Source organism: Procambarus clarkii, chromosome 35 (genome assembly GCF_040958095.1).
Source record: "Procambarus clarkii isolate CNS0578487 chromosome 35, FALCON_Pclarkii_2.0, whole genome shotgun sequence".
In the NCBI taxonomy this organism is placed as follows: domain Eukaryota; kingdom Metazoa; phylum Arthropoda; class Malacostraca; order Decapoda; family Cambaridae; genus Procambarus; species Procambarus clarkii.
In genome coordinates this window covers 33,540,017-33,564,032 of record NC_091184.1, presented here as the reverse complement: position 1 = coordinate 33,564,032, position 24,016 = coordinate 33,540,017, and the positions used below count along the sequence as shown (strand labels likewise).

The window sequence follows — 24,016 nt, the reverse complement described above, 5'->3', positions numbered from 1 at the left end:
ATATATATATATATATATATATATATATATATATATATATATATATATATATATATATATATATATATATATATATATATACTCTTCTATGTATATATACACCAATAGTTGAATTTAGTCCTAGACAATGTTCAGGACTAAAGTCTAGCTGGTGGTTGGTCAACAAACAATCATGGCAGCCTTCGTGACCCTCCAGAGGTTAACAGGCCATCAGCTCGTTACCAAAATCGTAATAACCACGGCTTCAGTGATTAAAAAATAACAATTAACATGTAGATTAGTATTTGGTAGAGCATAACTGCCGAGCAAGTAGACTCCTCTTGTCTGCCTGGACTGAAGTTACTATCAATTAGCCTCGAGTGTTCCAGTGGGGAGTATATTATTAGTATGGTCAATAAGCCCGTTATTCTGAGAGTCAACATTCTGTTAGTTGCGGACAGCGGACAGCACACTGGACTTGTGATCCTGTGGTCCCGGGTTCGATCCTGGGCGCCGGCGAGAAACAAGGGGCAGAGTTTCTTTCACCCTATGCCTCTGTTACCTAGCAGTAAAATAGGTACCTGGGTGTTAGTCAGCTGTCACGGGCTGCTTCCTGGGGGTGGAGGCCTGGTCGAGGACCGGGCCGCGGGGACACTAAAAAGCCCCGAAAATCATCTCAAGATAACCTCTCAAGATAGTATGATGACCCGGCTACCCCCCTCCCCCCCTTGCTTGAAGGCTTGGTTAGTGGTCATACCCTTACCTCTTAGTCCGCTCCCCATTGAAATTGAAATAAGTTTATTGGGGTAAAATACACACAAAGGGATGAGGCAGCTCAAGCTATTCTCACCCCGTTCAGTACATCGTGTTAATACATACATAGACACACATATATATTGTATATGTGTGATACAAATATATGTGGGACCAAAGAGCCAAAGCTCAACCCCCGCAAGCACAATTAGGTGAGTACACATCACAAGCAATAAACGTATTACCGAACATTCTGAGAGATAAACATAGACATTTCCTCCTTTACACAAGTAACAGCTCCCCCATAATCCGCTCCCATAGTCCCTCCACGCGAAACATAATGATACCACCTCGACGCTTTCTACTAATTTCTACTCTTTCTTGTACCTTACATTACCTTCCGTCAGGGAATATAATCACCCGTCTCCTGTCCCAGGGGTATAACCACCCGTCTCACCATTATAGACGGGCCTCAAAATAACGTTTTAAATACATATTTAGACGCCATTCCCTCAATTGCATACACAAAAAAGTATAAATGGATGAACGTAACATGTTAGGCTGCACCGTGTTAAATCACAATAACATCACCATATTGTGATGCGTCTATAGCAACCTTAAGATCCGGACCTTGGGCGCCGACTCAAAGACGGCGAATCGATCCCACCGTCCTGCTCCAAAGAGTTTCTTAGCATCTTCGCTGAATTAACTCGTACCTTCAGCTAAACAACACTACAATGAATAGCTTTACCTACCCTTAGCCTGAGAGCAAGGGGGGAGAATCTACATAGCTGTAGCGTTGATATGTTTCAGGCTTGGTCTTCAGCTACCAGGATAACTGATTTAGTATTCCTCTGAGTACCTCTGAGAGCAAGGGGGGAGAATCTACATAGCTGTAGCGTTGATATGTTTCAGGCTTGGCCTTCAGCTACCAGGATAACTGATTTAGTACTCCTCTGAGTACCTCTGAGCAGCCCACGGAATACTAAAGTATATTAAACATTAATTCCTTCAGAAACGGCAACATTGCAGCAGATATTCGCTCGGTTACAGTCTATAGAATACAGGTACAGACTTGGGGACCCTTAGGGACCTCCACACGGGTCCCTGAGGGACCATGATACCCAACTCAGGGACCCCCAATAAACAGAGTCGTTCAAAATGGATAAAAAGGAATCTTAAATCCACAAATCCACATTCCACAAACTTCATTCACTTAAAAGCCAATAAAAACAAGCTAAATGTTCCTTAATCTCTAATTAATCCAAAAGAGGTCTTTTGGATTAATTACATATCCAAATCCTGAGCAAACTTGAGGGGATTAAACCAGGCCTAATTTTAGGGATTTTAGGGATTTTAGGGCTCTACGAGAACCCTAAAACGGTGTACCGTGGCGTTCAATAAATGGTGTTGGCATCAGTAAACGCAAATATATAATATAGCAAGTTATATATAATTAGTCAACATATTACCGTAAAAAAACAGAGAAATCAACACAGCTCGGAGGAAGAGGGTCAAACGTAATGATCAGATTAGAAACAGGTTTCAACCCCTTTCCCGCGTCGAGTCTGATACAAAACAAAAAACGATCAACAACGGTTATGGCGGCGTGCTTTCACTTATACTTTTAAAAGCAACTTTCTTTTTGTATCTTCGTGTGTGTGTGTGTGTGTGTGTGTGTGTGTGTGTGTGTGTGTGTGTACTCACCTAATTGTACTCACCTAATTGTGCTTGCGGGGGTTGAGCTCTGGCTCTTTGGTCCCGCCTCTCAACCGTCAATCAACTGGTGTACAGATTCCTGAGCCTATTGGGCTCTATCATATCTACATTTGAAACTGTGAATGGAGTCAGCCTCCACCACATCACTTCCTAATGCATTCCATTTGCTAACTACTCTGACACTGAAAAAGTTCTTTCTAACGTCTCTGTGGCTCATTTGGGTACTCAGCTTCCACCTGTGTCCCCTTGTTCGCGTCCCACTAGTGTTGAAAAGTTCATCCTTGTTTACCCGGTCGATTCCCCTGAGGATTTTGTAGGTTGTGATCATGTCCCCCCTTACTCTTCTGTCTTCCAGTGTCGTGAGGTGCATTTCCCGCAGCCTTTCCTCATAACTCATGCCTCTTAGTTCTGGGACTAGTCTAGTAGCATACCTTTGGACTTTTTCCAGCTTCGTCTTGTGCTTGACAAGGTACGGGCTCCATGCTGGGGCCGCATACTCCAGGATTGTGTGTGTGTGTGTGTGTGTGTGTGTGTGTGTGTATGTGTGTGTGTGTGTGTGTGTGTGTACTCACCTAGTTGTACTCACCTAGTTGTGCTTGCGGGGGTTGAGCTCTGGCTCTTTGGTCCCGCCTCTCAACCGTCAATCAACAGGTGTACAGATTCCTGAGCCTATTGGGCTCTATCATATCTACACGTGTGTGTGTGTGTGTGTGTGTGTGTGTGTGTGTGTGTGTGTGTGTGTGTGTGTGTGTGTGTGTGTGTTTGTGTGTGTGTTTGTGTGTGTGTGAAGGGCGCAATGAAAAAAGGCGGGAGAGAGACAGACGGTGGTGGTGGGAACGGGGCCAGCCGCACCACCATAACTTGACTTAGTCTTGAGACACACCTCGCCAGGAGACGCAACAGCTTGGGCACAGCCTCCTTCCTCTCCTCGACTTCCGGTGTGTGTGTCATCTTCGTGTAATCTCCACCTCCGTGCATGCTACACCCTCCTTCAGCCTCTCAAGCGTTACGCAAGCCTCCGTTCTCTCCCATAGCCTCTGGAGTTCGAATAATCGGCCCCGGGCTCGAATAATCGGCCCCGGGCTCGAATAATCGGCCCCGGGCTCGAATAATCGGCCCCGGGCTCGAATAATCGGCCCCGGGCTCGATTAATCGGCTCCGGGTTCGATTACCGTGCGCCGCTTGACGGCTTCTGGCACGTGTCCATGCACCTGGTGCATTTATTCACCCAGCAGTAAATAAATACCAGGGAGTTAAGCTCCTGTTGTGGGTTGCATCCTGGAGTAAGTCGCTGGGTGGTGGGGACCTATAGGACCTCACCCTATAGGACCTAGAACCTTACCCTATAGGACCTAGAACCTCACCCTATTGGACCTAGAACTTCGCCCTATAGGGCCTAGAACCTCACCCTATAGGACCTAGAACCTCACCCTATAGGACCTAGAACCTCACCCTATAGGACCTAGAACCTCACCCTATAGGACCTAGAACCTCACCCTATAGGACCTAGAACCTTACCCTATAGGACCTAGAACCTCACCCTATAGGACCTAGAACCTCACCCTATAGGACCTAGAACCTCACCCTATAGGACCTAGAACCTCGCATAGTCCCATAAAATGAGCTTTGGAAGTGAAAATGAACTTGCATTAATGCTGCTATCTCATCTTGAGGTTATCTTGAGATGATTTTGGGGCTTAGCGTCCCCGCGGCCCGGTCCTCAACCAGGCCTCCTCCTTGTTTCACACACCCCCAGGAAGCAGCCCGCAGCAGCTGTCTAACTCCCAGGTACCTATTTACTGCTAGGTAAACAGGGGCATCAGGGCTGAACGAAACTCTGCCCATTTGTTTCCGCCTCCGCCGGGAATCGAACCCGGCGGAGGAACCACGAATCCGAAGCGCTGTCCACTCAGCTATCAGGTCCCCTTAGGCCATACAACAGAAAGTTGAGAAGAGAACTTTTAAGACTGACATCGGCCGGACTTCAAAGGAGAAGGAAATAGGGAAGAGATGATATTATCTCATCTCAAAATCTTTAAAATGTGCAAGATGGCCCAAACTTGCACATTTTCAAGATTTCCGTCGACAAATTGAAAACTATATCATTTCAATTAAGACCCACACAACTACCTACAATTTTAATCAACAGAATAAAAAAAATATCCCATTATTTTACAACTTGTCGAAATATAGATATATTTTATTAACGCACCACAATACAACATTGTCCAGCATTACGAGAACATTTTAACACAAACCCAAAGACAAACACATTGTTTAGTACACCCCGCCTTCACCAGCCTTAGTACAACGTGGCTAAAACTAAAGCCAATTAACCGAAGGCTACATAATTACGGCATTATATCTGCCGTCGACGAAAATAAACATGCCTATAAACATTCTATAAACCAGAATGTTTGCGAGCGCAGTTTGAAGTAGCCTCAATGGTGAAGAAACCTCAGGCTATCGTGTACTTCGCTATCATTAGTGTGTTGTTTGTGACTCGCCAATGGAAATCCAGAACGGGAATTAGTTACGCCAGGCGACGATATGATTGGTCAGACCGCACCGCTGCTGACGTCCAGAGAATGAGGTGACGCCTGCGTGGAGCAGTTGACTTTCCACCAGGCCGTACCTGGTGGCGTGGAGGTCCTGTAGGATGGTAGGTGGCGTGGAGGTCCTGTAGGATGGTAGGTGGCGTGGAGGTCCTGTAGGATGGTAGGTGGCGTGGAGGTCCTGTAGGATGGTAGGTGGCGTGGAGGTCCTGTAGGATGGTAGGTGGCGTGGAGGTCCTGTAGGATGGTAGGTGGCGTGGAGGTCCTGTAGGATGGTAGGTGGCGTGGAGGTCCTGTAGGATGGTAGGTGGCGTGGAGGTCCTGTAGGATGGTAGGTGGCGTGGAGGTCCTGTAGGGTGGTAGGTGGCGTGGAGGTCCTGTAGGATGGTAGGTGGCGTGGAGGTCCTGTAGGATGGTAGGTGGCGTGGAGGTCCTGTAGGATGGTAGGTGGCGTGGAGGTCTTGTAGGATGGTGTACAGGACGGTAGGTGGCGTGGAGGTCCTGTAGGATGGTGTACCATGATGGTAGGTGGCGTGAAGGTCCTGTAGGATGGTGTACCATGATGGTAGGTGGCGTGAAGGTCCTGTAGGATGGTGTACAGGACGGTAGGTAGCGTGGAGGTCTTGTAGGATGGTGTACCATGATGGTAGGTGGCGTGAAGGTCCTGTAGGATGGTGTACCAGGAGGGATGATAGCCTACGACAATGATGGCTGTGACTCATCCGTCAGGCTGCGAGCAGCCGCGTCCAACAGCCTGGTTGACCAGTCCAGCAACGAGGAGGTCTGGTCGACGACCAGGTTGAGATATGCTGCAGACTGCTACACGAGTGCAAGTGGAAGGTCTTCAGACACAGCTTATTAGCGAAAGAACACTGAGGCAAGCTCACAGAACAGTGAGAGAGGCCCACAGAACACTGGGACAGCCCCACAGAACACTGGGACAGCCCCACAGAACACTGGGACAGTCCCACAGAACACTGGGACAGTCCCACGAGGCTGCTCGTCAAAGAATTAACACAAAACAACTAGCAGCAACTTTTAGCTTCCCGAAATTGTTTGTTTTATTGCATTTTTTGCTCTCCCTTCACCCCCTTGAAGAGCCAGCGCGAAGGTATCGTTACACCGCCGCGACCGTCACACCGCCAGACATGTGAAGCCTTAGGTAACCCTCACACGGCAGTGACCTTAACACAACACGGAACACAATAGAGCATTAACATACGAACAAAACGGAGCCGAAATGGGCCTCCGACCCCTGGTAATTAGATACGTTCTGGCACATTGGAACTAGCAACAGCCTGGTGGACCAAACTCTCACAAGTCAAGCCTGGCCTCGGGCCAGGCTTGGGGAAGTAGAACTCCCAGAACCCCATCAAGCAGGTATAGGTGGGCCTGCGGGCCGCCTGCTGGACCAAACTCTCACAAGTCAAGCCTGGCCTCGGGCCAGGCTTGGGGGAGTAGAAGAACTCCCAGAACCCCATCAACCAGGTATCAACCTTCAGTGTACCGGAGGAAATCACTATAGATACACAGATGAGATTCCAGTCCTGTAAAACACAGGATAAACGGTTGGTGGATGACTTTCAGGTAATCTGTTGCCACTGATTCTGCATTACTGTTGAAATCTTTTGTTTTGCAAGAGAGAGAGAATTCGAGGCATGCACTCGGCTGCCATCACAACACAGGCATTCTTGAACAGTGAGTGCTGGTGGTTCCTGAATGTGTTCAGATATAGTTCAAGACATTGGCAAATGTTAAAACGTTTGGGAAGAAATCCCTTACATATAGTTAAGAACATAAGAACATAAGAATAAAGGCAACTGCAGAAGGCCTATTGGTCCATACGAGGCAGTTCCTATTTATAACCACCCAATCCCACTCATATATATGTCCAAAAATATATTTTTGTATCTCCCCGCCAGAGTTTAACCCTTGGCCGCGGGATCGCCTTAAAAATTCCATATAAATGACAAGAAAATGAAGCTAGCGCTTCTCACCAATCGCAGCTTCTAAATTCCAGAGTCCGGCGTTTATATTTGTAAATATATACTTACCATAGATGATTAGGAATCCTAACTTGTTTCTAAAAAATATAGTGAATACAGAGGCGGGAAGGCGCCCGAGCTGCCGTAGCAAGAGGCAACACCTGACTCTAGACAGTCACGGCCAGAGAGAGTGTGTGACTGACGAGGTAACTCCGCTTACTGTTACAAATCCACAAGGGCCGTGACGAGGATTCGAACCTACGTCCGGGAGCATCCCAGGCGCTACCTTAATCGACTGAGCTACGACATGGTCAAAAGTTCGAAGTTAGGTTCCAATCCTCGTCACGGCCCTTGTGGATTTGTTCACTAGATGCATCACGCTATTGTGATTTCTGCGTGTTCCGTTCAGTGTTCCTCTTATCCAACTCCCACAACCACTGCCTTATATAACCTGGTATAAAACACTCCACTTTACTGAAGTACCTAGACTATACAATATTACCCTATACAATCTATACGTCAGGCTGCGAGCAGCCGCGTCTAACAGCCTGGTTGATCAGTCCAGCAACCAGGAGGCCTGGTCGACGACCGGGCCGCGGGGACACTAAGCCCCGGAAGCACCTCAAGGTAGCCTCAAGGTAGGTACCCCCCTACTGCACCTTACCAAACTCCAGTATTAAAAGATGCCATGCAAATAAATAAGATATCTTTTTCCAGCGTCGTCCAAAATCCACATATATGCCACTCCTACGTTCAGATATCCCCAAACCTTCCTTAGAAATCTGGGCAGTTTGAAAGACGTATTTAGAAGAGCGGAAACTTGAAAAATGAAGTTATTTTTGAAAGTGAGAAGCAGGAGAGCGTCAAGGGCACTCAGATGAACTCTCCGAGTGAAGGTCTGTACCAGACACTGTTCAAGGAATATATATATATATATATATATATATATATATATATATATATATATATATATATATATATATATATATATACACTCAGTTCGAAATGCGTAGCCAGCTTCTCTGTACATCAACTGAAGGTTTGCGTTAATCCTGCCAGAGACCCAGAGACCCAGCATGATGCTACATGACCAAACATCACATTCACTCCAAACATGTATACCACCTACGGGCTATTCATGCCCGTGGCACCTCTTGTGGTGGCTTAATCTTCATCAACACAAACGCTAGTCCAGGGGCCAGATTCACGAAGCAGTTACGCAAGCATTTACGAACCTGTACATCTTTTGTAAATCTTTGGCGGCTTTGTTTACACTTATTAGACAATTAATGAGCTCCGAAGCACCAGGAGGCTGTTTATAACAATAACAACTGTTGATTGGCAAGTTTTTATGTTTGTAAACTGCTTAATAAATGTAACCAAAGCCGTCAAAGACTGAGGAAAGATGTACGCGTTCGTAATTACAGTTTTAATACCGATGATTCAGAGGGCCACAGGAGACGCCCAATCCAGGCCTCAGGTCTAGAAACTGTGGCAATATGACGCACCTTCTTAAGAGGTCCAATGTTACTCCCACAGGGGCAACAACTTCCAGCTCAACAAGACATAATGGAACACAGACAACTCTAGACATTTTCCACTCGTTGAGTACTAAGTCTCATCAACAAGACCCAGACAAGGTCTCGCCTACCCGCCGAAACCCTAAATGTCAAGACAATCTTTAGTTCAAAATCCAAATGGACAAAAAACTCATGAATAATGTGGGGAGGGGGGGGGGGGGACTTTGACAAGCCGTCGGTTTCCTGTCCCCATCAAGGCCACTAGACATGGTGGCCCTCAGGGAAAATATACATTAACAAATTGTTTAAACTGATATATTACCGCATGGAATCTTGTTCCCCAAGCCTTTGGCGCTACATAGTTCCCGTGCTCACTCAACAGTAACTGAGGACCTGATTGTAAACTCACTGACAGGTTGTGTTACAGGGAAATCTAGTTGGGTAAAGTTTAAGATGAACTCTGGGAAGGGAAAGCTCTAAGCCTGCTAACGTGAGTCGTATTAAGGCATCTGCTCTTGAGCAGAATGTGTCAACAAGGCAGCTGAGGAAACAGGTGCGGGTCTTAGAGACAATGCAAGGCCTGTTGACATGGGTTGAACAAGGTTGTTGCAGGTTGCTTTACAGGCAGCCAGGCAGGCAGGTAAGTAGGCAGGCAGGCAGGTAAGTAGGCAGGCAGGCAGAAAGGTAGGTAGGTAGGTAGGTAGACAAAGTGACGTACTAAAGGAAAATGAGGGTAAGGAGTGAAGTAGACACACCACGCTCACTTCACCTGTAGTGAGGTGATTCACCTGTCACAGGAGCCCCGGGGGCTACAGTACACCTCTTTGGCCAAACCAGCCATACGTCTACAGGGCGTCGCATACTCTTCCGTGTACACACACACACACACACACACACACACACACACACACACACACACACACACACACACACACACACACACACACACACACACACACACACACACACACACACACACACACCTGTACATGTGTGTGTACAGGCAGGCAACCTGACCGTAGTTCCCACGCAACCACACCCTCGTCTATTTTGCTCAGTACTGCGCGTTATGGTCACCGAGCAGCTGGGTCAAAGTCACGATGTTGACGCTAGTGGACCAATCAATACACCTGTCGTCCACTCCACCACCACGCCTAGATTATCATGTCCACGCCCGAATCTCGTCCCAACAGAGCCGCTCCTCCCTCAGACGGTCACCTGGTTGATACCTGGTTGATACCTGGGTGATGGGGTTCTGGGAGTTCTTCTACTCCCCAAGCCCGGCCCGAGGCCAGGCTTGATGTTCAAGCTAGGAAGGAACACCCAAGCAGGATGTCCGCTAGGAAGGCGTGCGCTGACGAACTCTCAACCGATATGGTCAATTCATAGAGGAAAAGCCGTTCAGGAAAGCCCAATCGCTCTCGGCGCTGAATAACAACACCTGCGGCCTCCAGAACTCCCACAGCGGTGCATCAGGCCACTGCACCTCTTGCAGAGGGACAACAAGGTCTGTGCAACGTTCTATCCAACATAGATTTGTTCTGTGCAACGTTCTATGCAACATAGATTTGTTCTGTGCAACGTTCTATGCAACAGAGATTTGTTCTGTGCAACGTTCTATGTAACAGAGATTTGTTCTGTGCAACGTTCTATGTAACAGAGATTTGTTCTGTGCAACGTTCTATGCAACAGAGATTTGTTCTGTGCAACGTTCTATGTAACAGAGATTTGTTCTGTGCAACGTTCTATGTAACAGAGATTTGTTCTGTGCAACGTTCTATGCAACAGAGATTTGTTCTGTGCAACGTTCTATGTAACAGAGATTTGTTCTGTGCAACGTTCTATGCAACAGAGATTTGTTCTGTGCAACATTCTATGTAACAGAGATTTGTTCTGTGCAACGTTCTATGCAACAGAGATTTGTTCTGTGCAACGTTCTATGTAACAGAGATTTGTTCTGTGCAACGTGTTTTTATTTAGGAAAGTCCTAAATGATCCCATAAAAGGGGAAACTGAAATATTCTGTTGTTGATGCCGAGCGATGCGGCTAATTGATGATAACAGTAAACATATTAATAACGACAACAACAATATTATCCTGAGTGTGACAGGCCTGGTGGTTAAGCCACTAACGACAGCCTTGGTAACGACTGCTAACAGTACCTTAGCAATTGAACCAATTGTACATATTTAACGATTGTAACATCTGTCGGGCGAACGATGTTGGGGACCAGTGAGATTATGTGCGTCCTGCTGGAGGTGGGCGTGGAAGCGCCACACAGGTGAGCGTGGAGGAGCCACACAGGTGAGCGTGGAGGAGCCACACAGGTGAGCGTGGAGGCGCCACACAGGTGAGCGTGGAGGAGCCACACAGGTGAGCGTGGAGGAGCCACACAGGTGAGCGTGGAGGCGCCACACAGGTGAACGTGGAGGCACCACACAGGTGAGCGTGGAGCCGCCACACAGGTGAACGTGGAGGCACCACACAGGTGAGCGTGGAGCCGCCACACAGGTGGGCTACACGCGACCCATTAACGTTCCAACACAAAATATATTTCATAATTGAAACCAAGAAGAGTAACACGGCCCCTGAGCACAAGCGCCTCCACCAACACGGGCCGCCACATCATCAACCTCGACTGCCGTTATATGAATTACCAACACCAATTCTTAACAAAATATTACAAGCCGCTATAACACCCCATTCTAGGGAGCCGGTCGGCCGAGCGGACAGCACGCTGGACTTGTGATCCTGTGGTCCCGGGTTCGATCCCGGGCGCCGGCGAGAAACAATGGGCAGTTTCTTTCACCCTATGCCCCTGTTACCTAGCAGTAAATAGGTACCTGGGTGTTAGTCAGCTGTCACGGGCTGCTTCCTGGGGGTGGAGGCCTGGTCGAGGACCGGGCCGCGGGGACACTAAAGCCCCGAAATCATCTCAAGATAACCTCAAGATAACCCACCCCCCAGGAGGAGTACTCCCTCAGTCCCCCCTCTATTATGATAGTTCTTAAGAGATAATAATGAATACATTATTCACTTTACTTAATCAGAACATTCTAGATTAAGATCTATAAAGCAGAGGTCCGGATAAGCGGGTACAGGCTGGGTGAACGGTAGCAGAGGTCCGGATAAGCGGGTACAGGCTGGGTGAACGGTAGCAGAGGTCCGGATAAGCGGGTACAGGCTGGGTGAACGGTAGCAGAGGTCCGGATAAACGGGTACAGGCTGGGTGAACGGTAGCAGAGGTCCAGATAAGCGGGTACAGGCTGGGTGAACGGTAGCAGAGGTCCGGATAAACGGGTACAGGCTGGGTGAACGGTAGCAGAGGTCCAGATAAGCGGGTACAGGCTGGGTGAACGGTAGCAGAGGTCCGGATAAGCGGGTACAGGCTGAGTGAACGGTAACAGAGGTGCGGATAAGCGGGTACAGGCTGGGTGAACGGTAGCAGAGGTCCGGATAAGCGGGTACAGGCTGAGTGAACGGTAGCAGAGGTCCGGATAAGCGGGTACAGGCTGGGTGAACGGTAGCAGAGGTCCGGATAAGCGGGTACAGGCTGAGTGAACGGTAGCAGAGGTCCGGATAAGCGGGTACAGGCTGAGTGAACGGTAACAGGGGTCCGGATAAGCGGGTACAGGCTGGGTGAACGGTAGCAGAGGTCCGGATAAGCGGGTACAGGCTGAGTGAACGGTAGCAGAGGTCCGGATAAGCGGGTACAGGCTGGGTGAACGGTAGCAGAGGTCCGGATAAGCGGGTACAGGCTGAGTGAACGGTAGCAGAGGTCCGGATAAGCGGGTACAGGCTGAGTGAACGGTAACAGGGGTCCGGATAAGCGGGTACAGGCTGGGTGAACGGTAGCAGAGGTCCGGATAAGCGGGTACAGGCTGAGTGAACGGTAACAGGGGTCCGGATAAGCGGGTACAGGCTGGGTGAACGGTAGCAGAGGTCCGGATAAGCGGGTACAGGCTGAGTGAACGGTAACAGGGTCCGGATAAGCGGGTACAGGCTGGGTGAACGGTAGCAGAGGTCCGGATAAGCGGGTACAGGCTGAGTGAACGGTAACAGGGGTCCGGATAAGCGGGTACAGGCTGGGTCTACCAAATTACTCCCGTCCCAAATATTATTAAACTTAAATTATATATTTTCTTGAGGTTATCTTGAGATGATTTCGGGGCTTTAGTGTTCCCGCGGCCCGGTCCTCGACCAGGCCTCCACCCCCAGGAAGCAGCCCGTGACAGCTGACTAACACCCAGGTACCTATTTACTGCTAGGTAACAGGGGGCATAGGGTGAAATAAACTCTACCCATTGTTTCTCGCCGGCGCCTGGGATCGAACCCAGGACCACAGGATCATAAGTCCAGCGTGCTCTCCGCTCGGCCGACCGGCTCCCTTTAACCTCTTTCTGTGCTTAGATTTGTGGCATTAATGGTAAAGCAAATTAATATTAATAAATGGATTATTATGAACTAATAGTACAGAAGAACAGGTAATGACGGCCAGGCTGCGAGTTAGCAAGAAGTAAATAACTCACAATAAACAAGTACAGCGCATTCAGTTACAGCACCGCTCCTGTGCCAGGTAAGTCCACTACGGGCTCACCATAGCCCGTGCTACTTGCCCCGCTCCTGTGCCAGGTAAGTCCACTACGGGCTCACCATAGCCCGTGCTACTTGCCCCGCTCCTGTGCCAGGTAAGTCCACTACGGGCTCACCATAGCCCGTGCTACTTGCCCCGCTCCTGTGCCAGGTAAGTCCACTACGGGCTCACCATAGCCCGTGCTACTTGCCCCGCTCCTGTGCCAGGTAAGTCCACTACGGGCTCACCATAGCCCGTGCTACTTGCCCCGCTCCTGTGCCAGGTAAGTCCACTACGGGCTCACCATAGCCCGTGCTACTTGCCCCGCTCCTGTGCCAGGTAAGTCCACTACGGGCTCACCATAGCCCGTGCTACTTGGAACATGTAGTTCCCAGTAGCTGCATCTTAAACAACAAGTAGAGCGCGACCAATGGCAGCTCGAGGCGCCGCAGAGCCCGACAGTCATGAAATACATCAGACATGAAGTGAATCGCCTTGAGGCATGGGACAGTACCTCGGGTGGGGGTTGAGAGGCAGTGGTGGAGGCGAGGCGTCACCCAGCGGGACCCCACGGGGCTAACACGCTCCCTCCGGGTCACCCGGACGCCACACTCATGGGTAAAAACTGAACAGGAAGTTGAATGGTACAAGCAAATGGGGAAGGTGTAGGGTTAGTGGTTGTGGGGTGTAGGGGAGCAGGGAGGGTATGCTAGAGGGGGGGAAGGGTGTGGAAAAGGTACAATTCTACGAACCAAGACTTCAACACCCTACAAATACAAGGGCCCGTAACCAGCCGGCCTCTTTCGGCGTTACCTTGATGGGGTTCTGGGAGTTCTACTCCCCAAGCCCGGCCCGGGACTAAGGACAGAACTCAAGAAGTTCTTTCTCAATTAAGAAAGAACTTGATAAACACCACCAAATGGTCCATGATCAACTGAGACTGTGGTGTTTACGTTAGGGTGCGTTCAGCGGCCTAACCTGTGCTCAGGCCAGGCTAGGGTGCGTCCAACGGCCCAACCTGTCCTCAGGCCAGGTTCGTCACAGCAGCGGCCGTCCTCCACGACGCACTCGTCAATTTAAACGTATTGAGTGTTCAAAATTGGTTTCTTCTCTTATGTAAGTTAATATTATTTATATATTAAAGTTTTATGTAGAGTTAGTTAGATGTTCAGGTCCTGTTGGCTATTATTTGTATTTGTAGTACGTGAGATGAAATATTTAGTGTTGCGATTCGAACACCGATCGTCAATGAAACAGTGTTCGATATATATTCGAACGTCATCGGTTCTCTCTGACTGACTGCCTGCCTGCCTGCCTGCCTGCCTGCCTGCCTGCCTGCCTGACTGACTGACTGACTGACTGACTGACTGACTGACTGACTGACTGACTGACTGACTGACTGACTGCCTGCCTGCCTGCCTGCCTGCCTGCCTGACTGACTGACTGACTGACTGACTGACTGACTGACTGACTGACTGACTGCCTGCCTGCCTGCCTGCCTGCCTGCCTGCCTGCCTGCCTGCCTGACTGACTGACTGACTGATTGACTGACTGACTGATTGACTGACTGACTGACTGACTGACTGCCTGCCTGCCTGCCTGCCTGACTGACTCAGTCTCCCCTCTTCTCTTAATACCAATGTGGCGCCCCCGTCCCTGGTAGAACCAGACTGGCAGCGTCGTCGACCTCCTCACCTCGACCTACATCTTAAGGAAGCACCAGCGGCACCCATCATCTTCCCCCCCCCCCCACCACCTCCTCCCTGGCCCACCCATCGTCACTAGCCTCGTCCCTGGCCTCGTCCCCTCATCGTCCCTCGTCCCCCCCCCCCCTGTCACTCCCAGATCCTTGTTACATCTTTACAGCCTTACTGCAGATGTCTCACTATCACTCTCCTATCTTCCCCTATCCTCATCATACTTTCTCTTCTTTCCTTCCTATCCCCATCCCACCTTCTCCCCACCCTCCCACACATCAATCACTCCCACACGTCAATCACTCCCACCCAATGATTGAGTAGAACAATAGAGTGTGGCTACAGAAACTAGGGAACAATTGTTGATGGATAGAGATACAGGGAAAACAATAGGGGGATAGAGAAAGAGATATTCAGGGACACAATAGGGTACAGAAAGAGATATTCAAGGACACAATAGGGTACAGAAATAGATATTCAGAGAAACAAAAGGGGACGTATTTGTCATAGAATGCTAAGAAAATTTAACGGGATAACTGTATAAACATAAATAAATGAATATCGCGAGATTCACATATATAAAATAATTGTAATTTCCTGGAAGCCGGCGTTCCCCAGCCCAGCCGGGGGAGCGAAAGTCTTTGAAAATGTAACAAGTTATTACGAAACGCGTTCAAGTGTCGCGTCAGACTAGAAATAAAAATGAATTTTGGAGAATTGATTTTTCAATTACCATCGACAGTGAAAAGAAACATAAGAAATATTGAGAAAAAAAAGGTCTCTCACCAATCCCAGCCGGGGGAGACAAACTTGTTAAGATAAATGAACAAATGCACAAGGGCCGTGACGAGGATTCGAACCTACGTCCGAGAGCATCCCAGACGCTACCTTAATCGACTGAGCTACGACATGGTAAAAAGAATTGCAACCTGAAGTTCTACTGAACTTACTTTTTGTGTGTAATTCTGTGTGTAATGCTGTTTAGGTATAGATCTCTCAGGTCCATACCTCAGGTCAAGGGCTGTATAGACCTCTGAGGTCCATACCTCAGGTCAAGGGCTGTATAGATCTCTCAGGTCCATACCTCAGGTCAAGGGCTGTACAGACCTCTCAGGTCCATACCTCAGGTCAAGGCCTGTACAGACCTCTCAGGTCCATACCTCAGGTCAAGGCCTGTACAGACCTCTCAGGTCCATACCTCAGGTCAAGGCCTGTATAGACCTCTCAGGTCCATACCTCAGGTCAAGGGCTGTATAGATCTCTCAGGTCCATACCTCAGGTCAAGGCCTGTATAGACCTCTCAGGTCCATACCTCAGGTCAAGGCCTGTATAGACCTCTCAGGTCCATACCTCAGGTCAAGGGCTGTATAGATCTCTCAGGTCCATACCTCAGGTCAAGGGCTGTATAGATCTCTCAGGTCCATACCTCAGGTCAAGGGCTGTATAGATCTCTCAGGTCCATACCTCAGGTCAAGGGCTGGACAGACCTCTCAGGTCCATACCTCAGGTCAAGGTCTGTACAGACCTCTCAGGTCCATACCTCAGGTCAAGGGCTGTATAGACCTCTCAGGTCCATACCTCAGGTCAAGGTCTGTACAGACCTCTCAGGTCCATACCTCAGGTCAAGGGCTGGACAGACCTCTCAGGTCCATACCTCAGGTCAAGGTCTGTACAGACCTCTCAGGGCCATACCTCAGGTCAAGGCCTGTATAGACCTCTCAGGTCCATACCTCAGGTCAAGGGCTGTATAGACCTCTCAGGTCCATACCTCAGGTCAAGGCCTGTATAGACCTCTCAGGTCCATACCTCAGGTCAAGGTCTGTACAGACCTCTCAGGTCCATACCTCAGGTCAAGGGCTGTTGCTTGCACAGGGCCCAGACACACCACCACATGCCACCCTCCAAACATCCATCACCTCCGGGCTATACTCATTCCAACGCCATCTCTTGTGGTGGCGTTATCTTCATCATCAATCTGTTGCAATTGCAATCGCCTGCAGGCCCATATGTCCTCTACACCCTTCGGTTGATCAGTTCCTGCATGAAATTTTCCCGATGGCTTTCGGAAACCTTTTTACTATTTGTTCCGATTGATTGATGAAGATTAAGCCATCCAAAAGGTGGCACGGGCATGAATAGCCCGTAAGTGGTGGCCCTTTTGAGCCATTACCAGTATCAAGAGCTGATACTGGAGATGTGTGGAGGTGCGACTGCACCCTGCGTGACGGGAGATGTCTCCCGGACCAAATGGTGCTATTTGTTCCGCAAATTTGTTTTGTAAATATACTGGGAGGAGGCTGAAGATAAGTTTACGGGCTATTCACGCCCGTGCCACCTCTTGGGTGGCTTAATCTTCATCAATCAATCAATCAAGACCAGTGGGTTGTGTTCAAGGAACTTCTACTCTATTCTGCCATTTCCTAGCCTACCTTTAGCTACCAGTTATTTGATATTTTTATTGTGCCTATCTGGAGCCTGGGGTTAGATGAGCTACCAGCAGGTGTGGGGTTGGATAGTGTGAAGGACGTATATAGACAGGTGTAGAGAAACGCCAAGTGTGAGGACAGTCATATGTTCCTTCATCTATCCAGCGAGCCAGGTTTGTGCGCGTGTTACGAGTGCTTAGTGGCGAAGCTTGAGGACCTGGCCGCCTCCACTCTCTCACCCCTGTTTACCTTGAGTTTCCCATTTTTTTACTCTCTCTCTCTCTCTCTCTCTCTCTCTCTCTCTCTCTCTCTCTCTCTCTCTCTCTCTCTCTCTCTCTCTCTCTGCTATATCTTGTTTTGGAAAAAAACAGATCGCTTCACGATACAAGTGTTTAAACAATATTATGAGCCTTGCTGTCCAACTTCTGAAGGTGGTCAGATTTTAAGATAATTATTCATTGATGTCTTTTGAATCATTTGGCTGCGATATATGCATTGTGAGGTGTATGTGAGCCTTGCACAGCTGATGTACTACTCTGAGGTGCGCCAATGACGAGTCAGTGATAACACCTGCCTGGAGAAGGTCATGTCAGAGAGCACCACCTCACTCCTGGGACTGGTGTGTGTGTGTGTGTGTGTGTGTGTGTGTGTGTGTGTGTGTGTGTGTGTGTGTGTGTGTGTGTGTGTGTGTGTGTGTCTGTCTGTCTGTGTGTGTGTGTGTGTGTGTGTGTGTGTGTGTGAGAGAGAGAGAGAGAGAGAGAGAGAGAGAGAGAGAGAGAGAGAGACAGAGAGAGAGAGAGAGAGAGAGAGAGACACAGAGAGAGAGAGAGAGAGAGAGAGAGAGAGAGAGAGAGAGAGAGAGAGAGAGAGAGAGGAGAGAGAGAGAGAGAGACAGAGAGAGAGAGAGAGAGAGAGAGAGAGAGAGAGAGAGAGAGAGAGAGAGAGAGAGAGAGAGAGAGAGAGAGAGAGAGAGAGAGAGAGAGAGAGAGAGAGAGAGAGAGATTGCCTCATTTATTTATCTTCTCATTTGCTTTGTTTCCGTTCGCATCTCAACATCCGGATCTCTACTTCTCACATGTCTCACTTTACACTGGAGTTACACGAACCTTTGAGGTAATTCCCTTCATACCGCTACTACAACTTCCTCCACCAAATGTTATTTGGAACATTAATTTTAATCTCTTGTCCATGTTTTAATTCCTTATCTAAAGGAATTTAGTTTGCTCCTTTCTGGGAGGAGCTGGATAAGCAGGCTGAATAAGCAGACTGGGTACAGCAGACTGGGGTACAGCAGGGTGGGGTACAAGCAGGCTGGGGTACAGCAGGGTGGGTACAACAGGGTGGGGTACAACAGGCTGGGGTACAGCAGGCTGGGGTACAGCAGGCTGGGGTACAGCAGGCTGGGGTACAGCAGGCTGGGGTACAGCAGGGTGGGGTACAGCAGGCTGGGGTACAGCAGGGTGGGGTACAACAGGGTGGGGTACAGCAGACTGGGGTACAGCAGGCTGGGGTACAGCAGGCTGGGGTACAAGCAGGCTGGGGTACAGCAGGCTGGGGTACAGCAGGCTGGGGTACAGCAGGCTGGGGTACAGCAGGCTGGGGGTACAGCAGGGCCCACGGTCCAAGACACCGGTACAGGAGCCAGATAAACAGGTAAGATACAGACGAGGTTCGAAGGCCAAGCACTGGGGCGTCGCGCCATCAGCGCTACCGTACAAAGACTGTGGTCGATTTAAGGGTTGGACTAACGGCAACGCCCACCCCAAGGTGCACCAGCTGGGAGTGGCTGGCCACAGCTGGGTGGAGGCTGGACACAGCTGGGTGGAGGCTGGCCACAGCTGGGTGGAGGCTGGACACAGCTGGGTGGAGGCTGAACACAGCTGGGTGGAGGCTGGCCACAGCTGGGTGGAGGCTGGACACAGCTGGGTGGAGGCTGAACACAGCTGGGTGGAGGCTGGCCACAGCTGGGTGGAGGCTGGACACAGCTGGGTGGAGGCTGGCCACAGCTGGGTGGAAGCTGAACACAGCTGGGTGGAGGCTGAACACAGCTGGGTGGAGGCTGAACACAGCTGGGTGGAGGCTGGACACAGCTGGGTGGAGGCTGGACACAGCTGGGTGGAGGCTGAACACAGCTGGGTGGAGGCTGGCCACAGCTGGGTGGAGGCTGGACACAGCTGGGTGGAGGCTGGCCACAGCTGGGTGGAAGCTGAACACAGCTGGGTGGAGGCTGAACACAGCTGGGTGGAGGCTGAACACAGCTGGGTGGAGGCTGGACACAGCTGGGTGGAGGCTGGCCACAGCTGGGTGGAAGCTGAACACAGCTGGGTGGAGGCTGAACACAGCTGGGTGGAGGCTGAACACAGCTGGGTGGAGGCTGGACACAGCTGGGTGGAGGCTGAACACAGCTGGGTGGAAGCTGAACACAGCTGGGTGGAGGCTGAACACAGCTGGGTGGAGGCTGGCCACAGCTGGGTGAAGGCTGAACACAGCTGGGTGGAGGCTGAACACAGCTGGGTGGAGGCTGAACACAGCTGGGTGGAGGCTGGCCACAGCTGGGTGGAGGCTGGCCACAGCTGGGTGGAGGCTGAACACAGCTGGGTGGAGGCTGAACACAGCTGGGTGGAGGCTGGCCACAGCTGGGTGGAGGCTGGCCACAGCTGGGTGGAGGCTGAACACAGCTGGGTGGAGGCTGAACACAGCTGGGTGGAGGCTGAACACAGCTGGGTGGAGGCTGGCCACAGCTGGGTGGAGGCTGAACACAGCTGGGTGGAGGCTGAACACAGCTGGCTCAAATTCAACTGCTCAACACCCATTTTTAGAAAAAAAAGTAAAAATATAAAATTGTATTTTGTTCCCCAGTTTTGATGCGCCTCAATCAGCTAACATTATTTATTTATATTAGGCCATTAACTTATTATATATATTAATAATAATACTGAAATAATGTCATTAATATCATTATTTTTATTATTAACCAGCAATAATTGCAGATGGCTTCGGCCAGCGACAATCTCCTCCAGTACGGCGCTTAATCGTGAGCGCCTTCACTTATCAACTTACACAACCACTAAACAGTGGCCGAGGCCCAGTCAATCCTCGTGCCAAGCACCGATAACACAGGGCCAGGGACTCGCAAGATGACCCGCAGACAGTCACAGCTCCATCTTTACAACAGCTGTCAGATGACAGGTTTATGGGCATAGAAAGATGAACAGTGACGGATAAGATAAAGATCAGGTTAAAGACCTGGTCACAGTGTCCATGGGACCGTTGTCTATCTCAGTTTATCCATAACGGATCGTCGTTTCTAGCATTGTCGTGATAACGGGTCGTTTTCACACACACTCACAGGGTTACAGTCGCGTCCTGAACATTGTTCGTTTCTAATTAGTCACCATTCCTTCGCGAACGCGTTCCTGACGGGTTGTTCGTGTTCGCACCCACCTGATGGAGCGTTCGTGTAAGTATTCTGACATACGACTTCACCGGGCGTTTTCGTAAGTATCAATCTATGTGAAGAGGTTTGCACAGAGAGAGAGAGAGAGAGAGAGAGAGAGAGAGAGAGAGAGAGAGAGAGAGAGAGAGAGAGAGAGAGAGAGAGAGAGAGAGAGAGAGAGAGAGAGAGACAGACAGACAGACAGACAGACAGACAGACAGACAGACAGACAGACAGACAGACAGACAGACAGACAGACAGACAGACAGACAGACAGACAGTTGGTGGGATGTATTGTGTAAAAAAAAAAAAAAAGAGTTCTTCCCCCTTCTGTATATTCTCAAGAACCATCCAAGACGAAATATCTTCTTAATCACTGGGGAATTGTTCTATTCGCCAGTGATTAGAGGCTGGCGGAGCTCGGCTAGAGGCCCCGGTGCACGAGTCTGTGAACTCAAACAGTTCAACATGATCTGACTGCACTATTGCAGGCCGAAGTGATCAGCAACGGTTGCAAACGGGTGACGTTGTAACGCCTGATTGTGCAACTCTGATTTCCCCCCGCCCAGCTGTGACTATCATTTCTGTTATTAGGGTTATTACCTATGTTTCCGTTGCTTTTACTATGACCCTGATTGTTATTGATGCTATTATTGTAATTATTATTATTATTACAGTTCTAATTTTAAGGCTTTTTATATCTTACAGTCTTTCCACTAGTGGAAATGCCAACATAACCTCCCTTAGCAATGTTTTGTGTGCAAAACCCATGTAAAATGGAGCCAAATATGTTTAGGCGAACTAAGTGTGATTACGAAGCGCAATAAATAGCGGGCAGTCTGAGTGACAGTTGAGGTGAAAACACGCATGAGAGAGAGAAAGAGAGAGAGAAAGAGAGAGAGAGAGAGAGAGAGAGAGAGAGAGAGAGAGAGAGAGAGAGAGAGAGAGAGAGAGAGAGAGAGAGAGAGAGAGAGAGAGAGAGAGAGAGAGAGAGAGAGAGAGATATATTCTTCTGACTTACCTTTTACAGAGAGCAGCAGCTTTGTCCCACGAGTGTCTGATGTTGAAGAACCTGTAGCAGTATTCTCCCCGTAGCATCCAATCTGTGGAGAGCAGACATATCACCCGTGAGAAGGTAGACACTCATCAACACTCTCACCCGCTTAACACACAGTCTATACATCACCAGTCACTGGTCATACAGCTGGGGTCACAGTCTATACATCACCAGTCACTGGTCATACAGCTGGGGTCACAGTCTATACACAAAGGTAACTGCAGAAGGCCTATTGGCCCATACGAGGCAGCTCCTATTTATAACCACCCAATCCCACTCACATACATGTCCAACCCACGCTTGAAACAATCGAGTGACCCCATCTCCACCACGGTACGCGGTAATTAGTTCCACAAATCAACAACCCTGTTACCGAACCAGTATTTACCCAAGTCTTTCCTAAATCTAAACTAAACTCACTAGCATTGCTCTACCTCTGTTCCGAAGTCTAAGCCTAATCCGACAGCGAGAACGACATATGTATTTACACCACGCCGATGACCTCGTTAAGGCGTCAGAACAATTATTTATCAATACATCTTTGCGCCCCGCGGGGCCCCTACGGAAGTAACGGTTGCGCGGGGCGGTGGCAGGGGCCCCTTGCTCGCTCTAGGTGCTGATGACCACTGGCGATAGCGCTACCTGGATATCAGCATTCCATGTAGTGGACCCCCAGGACCCGCCCGTCTAGCTGGGGCCCCATGGTCGAGGGGACGGGGGTTGGCTGGGGACTGGAAGGAGAGGGGAAGTAAGGGGTTAGGGTAATGTAGGGTGAGGGGCGAGGGAGATAGGGGATGGTAGAGCAGGGAGAGGGAAGTATAAGAGGGGCCCAGGGACTTTACGGGCTCACCATAGCCCGTGCTACATGGACACTTCGTTCTGAGTAGCTAAATCTGAAACAACATGAGGACTCGTGGAGCACCGCTCCTGTGCCAGGTAAATCCACTACGGGCTCACCCTAGCCTGTGCTACTTGCCCCGCTCCTGTGCCAGGTAAGTCCACTACGGGCTCACCCTAGCCTGTGCCAGGTAAGTCCACTACGGGCTCACCCTAGTCTGTGCTACTTGCCCTGCTCCTGTGCCAGGTAAGTCCACTACGGACTCACCCTAGCCTGTGCTACTTGCCCCGCTCCTGTGCCAGGTAAGTCCACTACGGGCTCACCCTAGCCTGTGCTACTTGCCCCGCTCCTGTGCCAGGTAAGTCCACTACGGGCTCACCCTAGCCTGTGCTACTTGCCCCGCTCCTGTGCCAGGTAAGTCCACTACGGGCTCACCCTAGCCTGTGCTACTTGCCCCGCTCCTGTGCCAGGTAAGTTACGGGCTCACCCTAGCCCGTGCTACTTGGAAGCTGTTCCGAGGGAGGTTGTCGAGGGAGTCTGGTGCAACAGTCTAAAGGAGTAGGGAAGATCAACCCGTCCTCCTAAGTTTTCCCAACTTCAAGAAAACGGTCAATTTAAAGTGGTCTCCCCTAACCTACCACAAGAGGACCCAAAACAGAAAACGGGACAGTACGTCACTTTCGCCAGCCGCTTCCATTCTCTAGTACGACAATTTTTTGGCCTCACGTAACGCATACGATCGAAAAGCGACGTTCTTTGTAGGACAGAGTGTAGGAGGGAAGGGAGAAGCACAAGAGAGGAGAGAGGGTGGCAGAAGAGTACATTAGGAGACTAGTGTGTTCGGGTGCGCCCATAGGGACGAGGGCGGGTGTTGGAGGGAGGACATGTGGAGACGCCCCCATGTCACTACGGTATCGGAGGTCACCACAATAATAAACCTGGGCCTCTGTGTAGGAGATATTTAAATTGTTGTGTCGTAGTGGTTGAGTCCCAATGTGGCGGTGTCCCGGTACTGGTGTCCCGGTATTGGTATCCCGGTACTGGTGTCCCGGTACTGGTGTCCCGGTACTGGTGTCCCGGTTACTGGTGATGTTCCACGGGAGCTGATAAGTATGGGGTCGGGTGCGTTACGTAGCAGAATAAAGGGGCTATATGGTACGCCAGGGAGGGGGGGGTGCCAGGGTGGTGGTGGAGGTGCCAAGAGGAGTGGGTAATGAGCCAGGGGAGGGGGTGGAGCAAGGGGAAGGGGTTAAGGTGGTACCAACGAGGGAAGAGAAGGAATTTAGTGGTGGTGTCACACCTGTTAACCTTGGAGCAACACGCCTCCACCATCACCACCACCACCACGCCCATCACCACCACCACCACCACCACTACCTCCATCACCACCATTACCATTATCACCAACACCACACCCATCACCACCACCACCACCATCAACACTACCACTATCACCAAATACTGGACCTTGCGACCG

The 24,016-nt window shown here is 49.9% G+C and overlaps 1 protein-coding gene across 3 annotated transcripts in view; it reads right to left on the bottom strand.

Annotated features, from left to right (window-relative positions):
* Positions 1-24,016, bottom strand: part of uif (sushi, von Willebrand factor type A, EGF and pentraxin domain-containing protein uif) — a 122,518-nt gene that overhangs the window by 39,884 nt on the left and 58,618 nt on the right. For all 3 annotated transcript variants that reach the window (XM_045758838.2, XM_045758841.2, XM_045758839.2), the window contains exon 4: positions 21,666-21,747. In XM_045758838.2, coding sequence (XP_045614794.2) covers positions 21,666-21,747 — 82 coding nt within the window. The remainder of the gene's footprint in view (positions 1-21,665; positions 21,748-24,016) is intronic.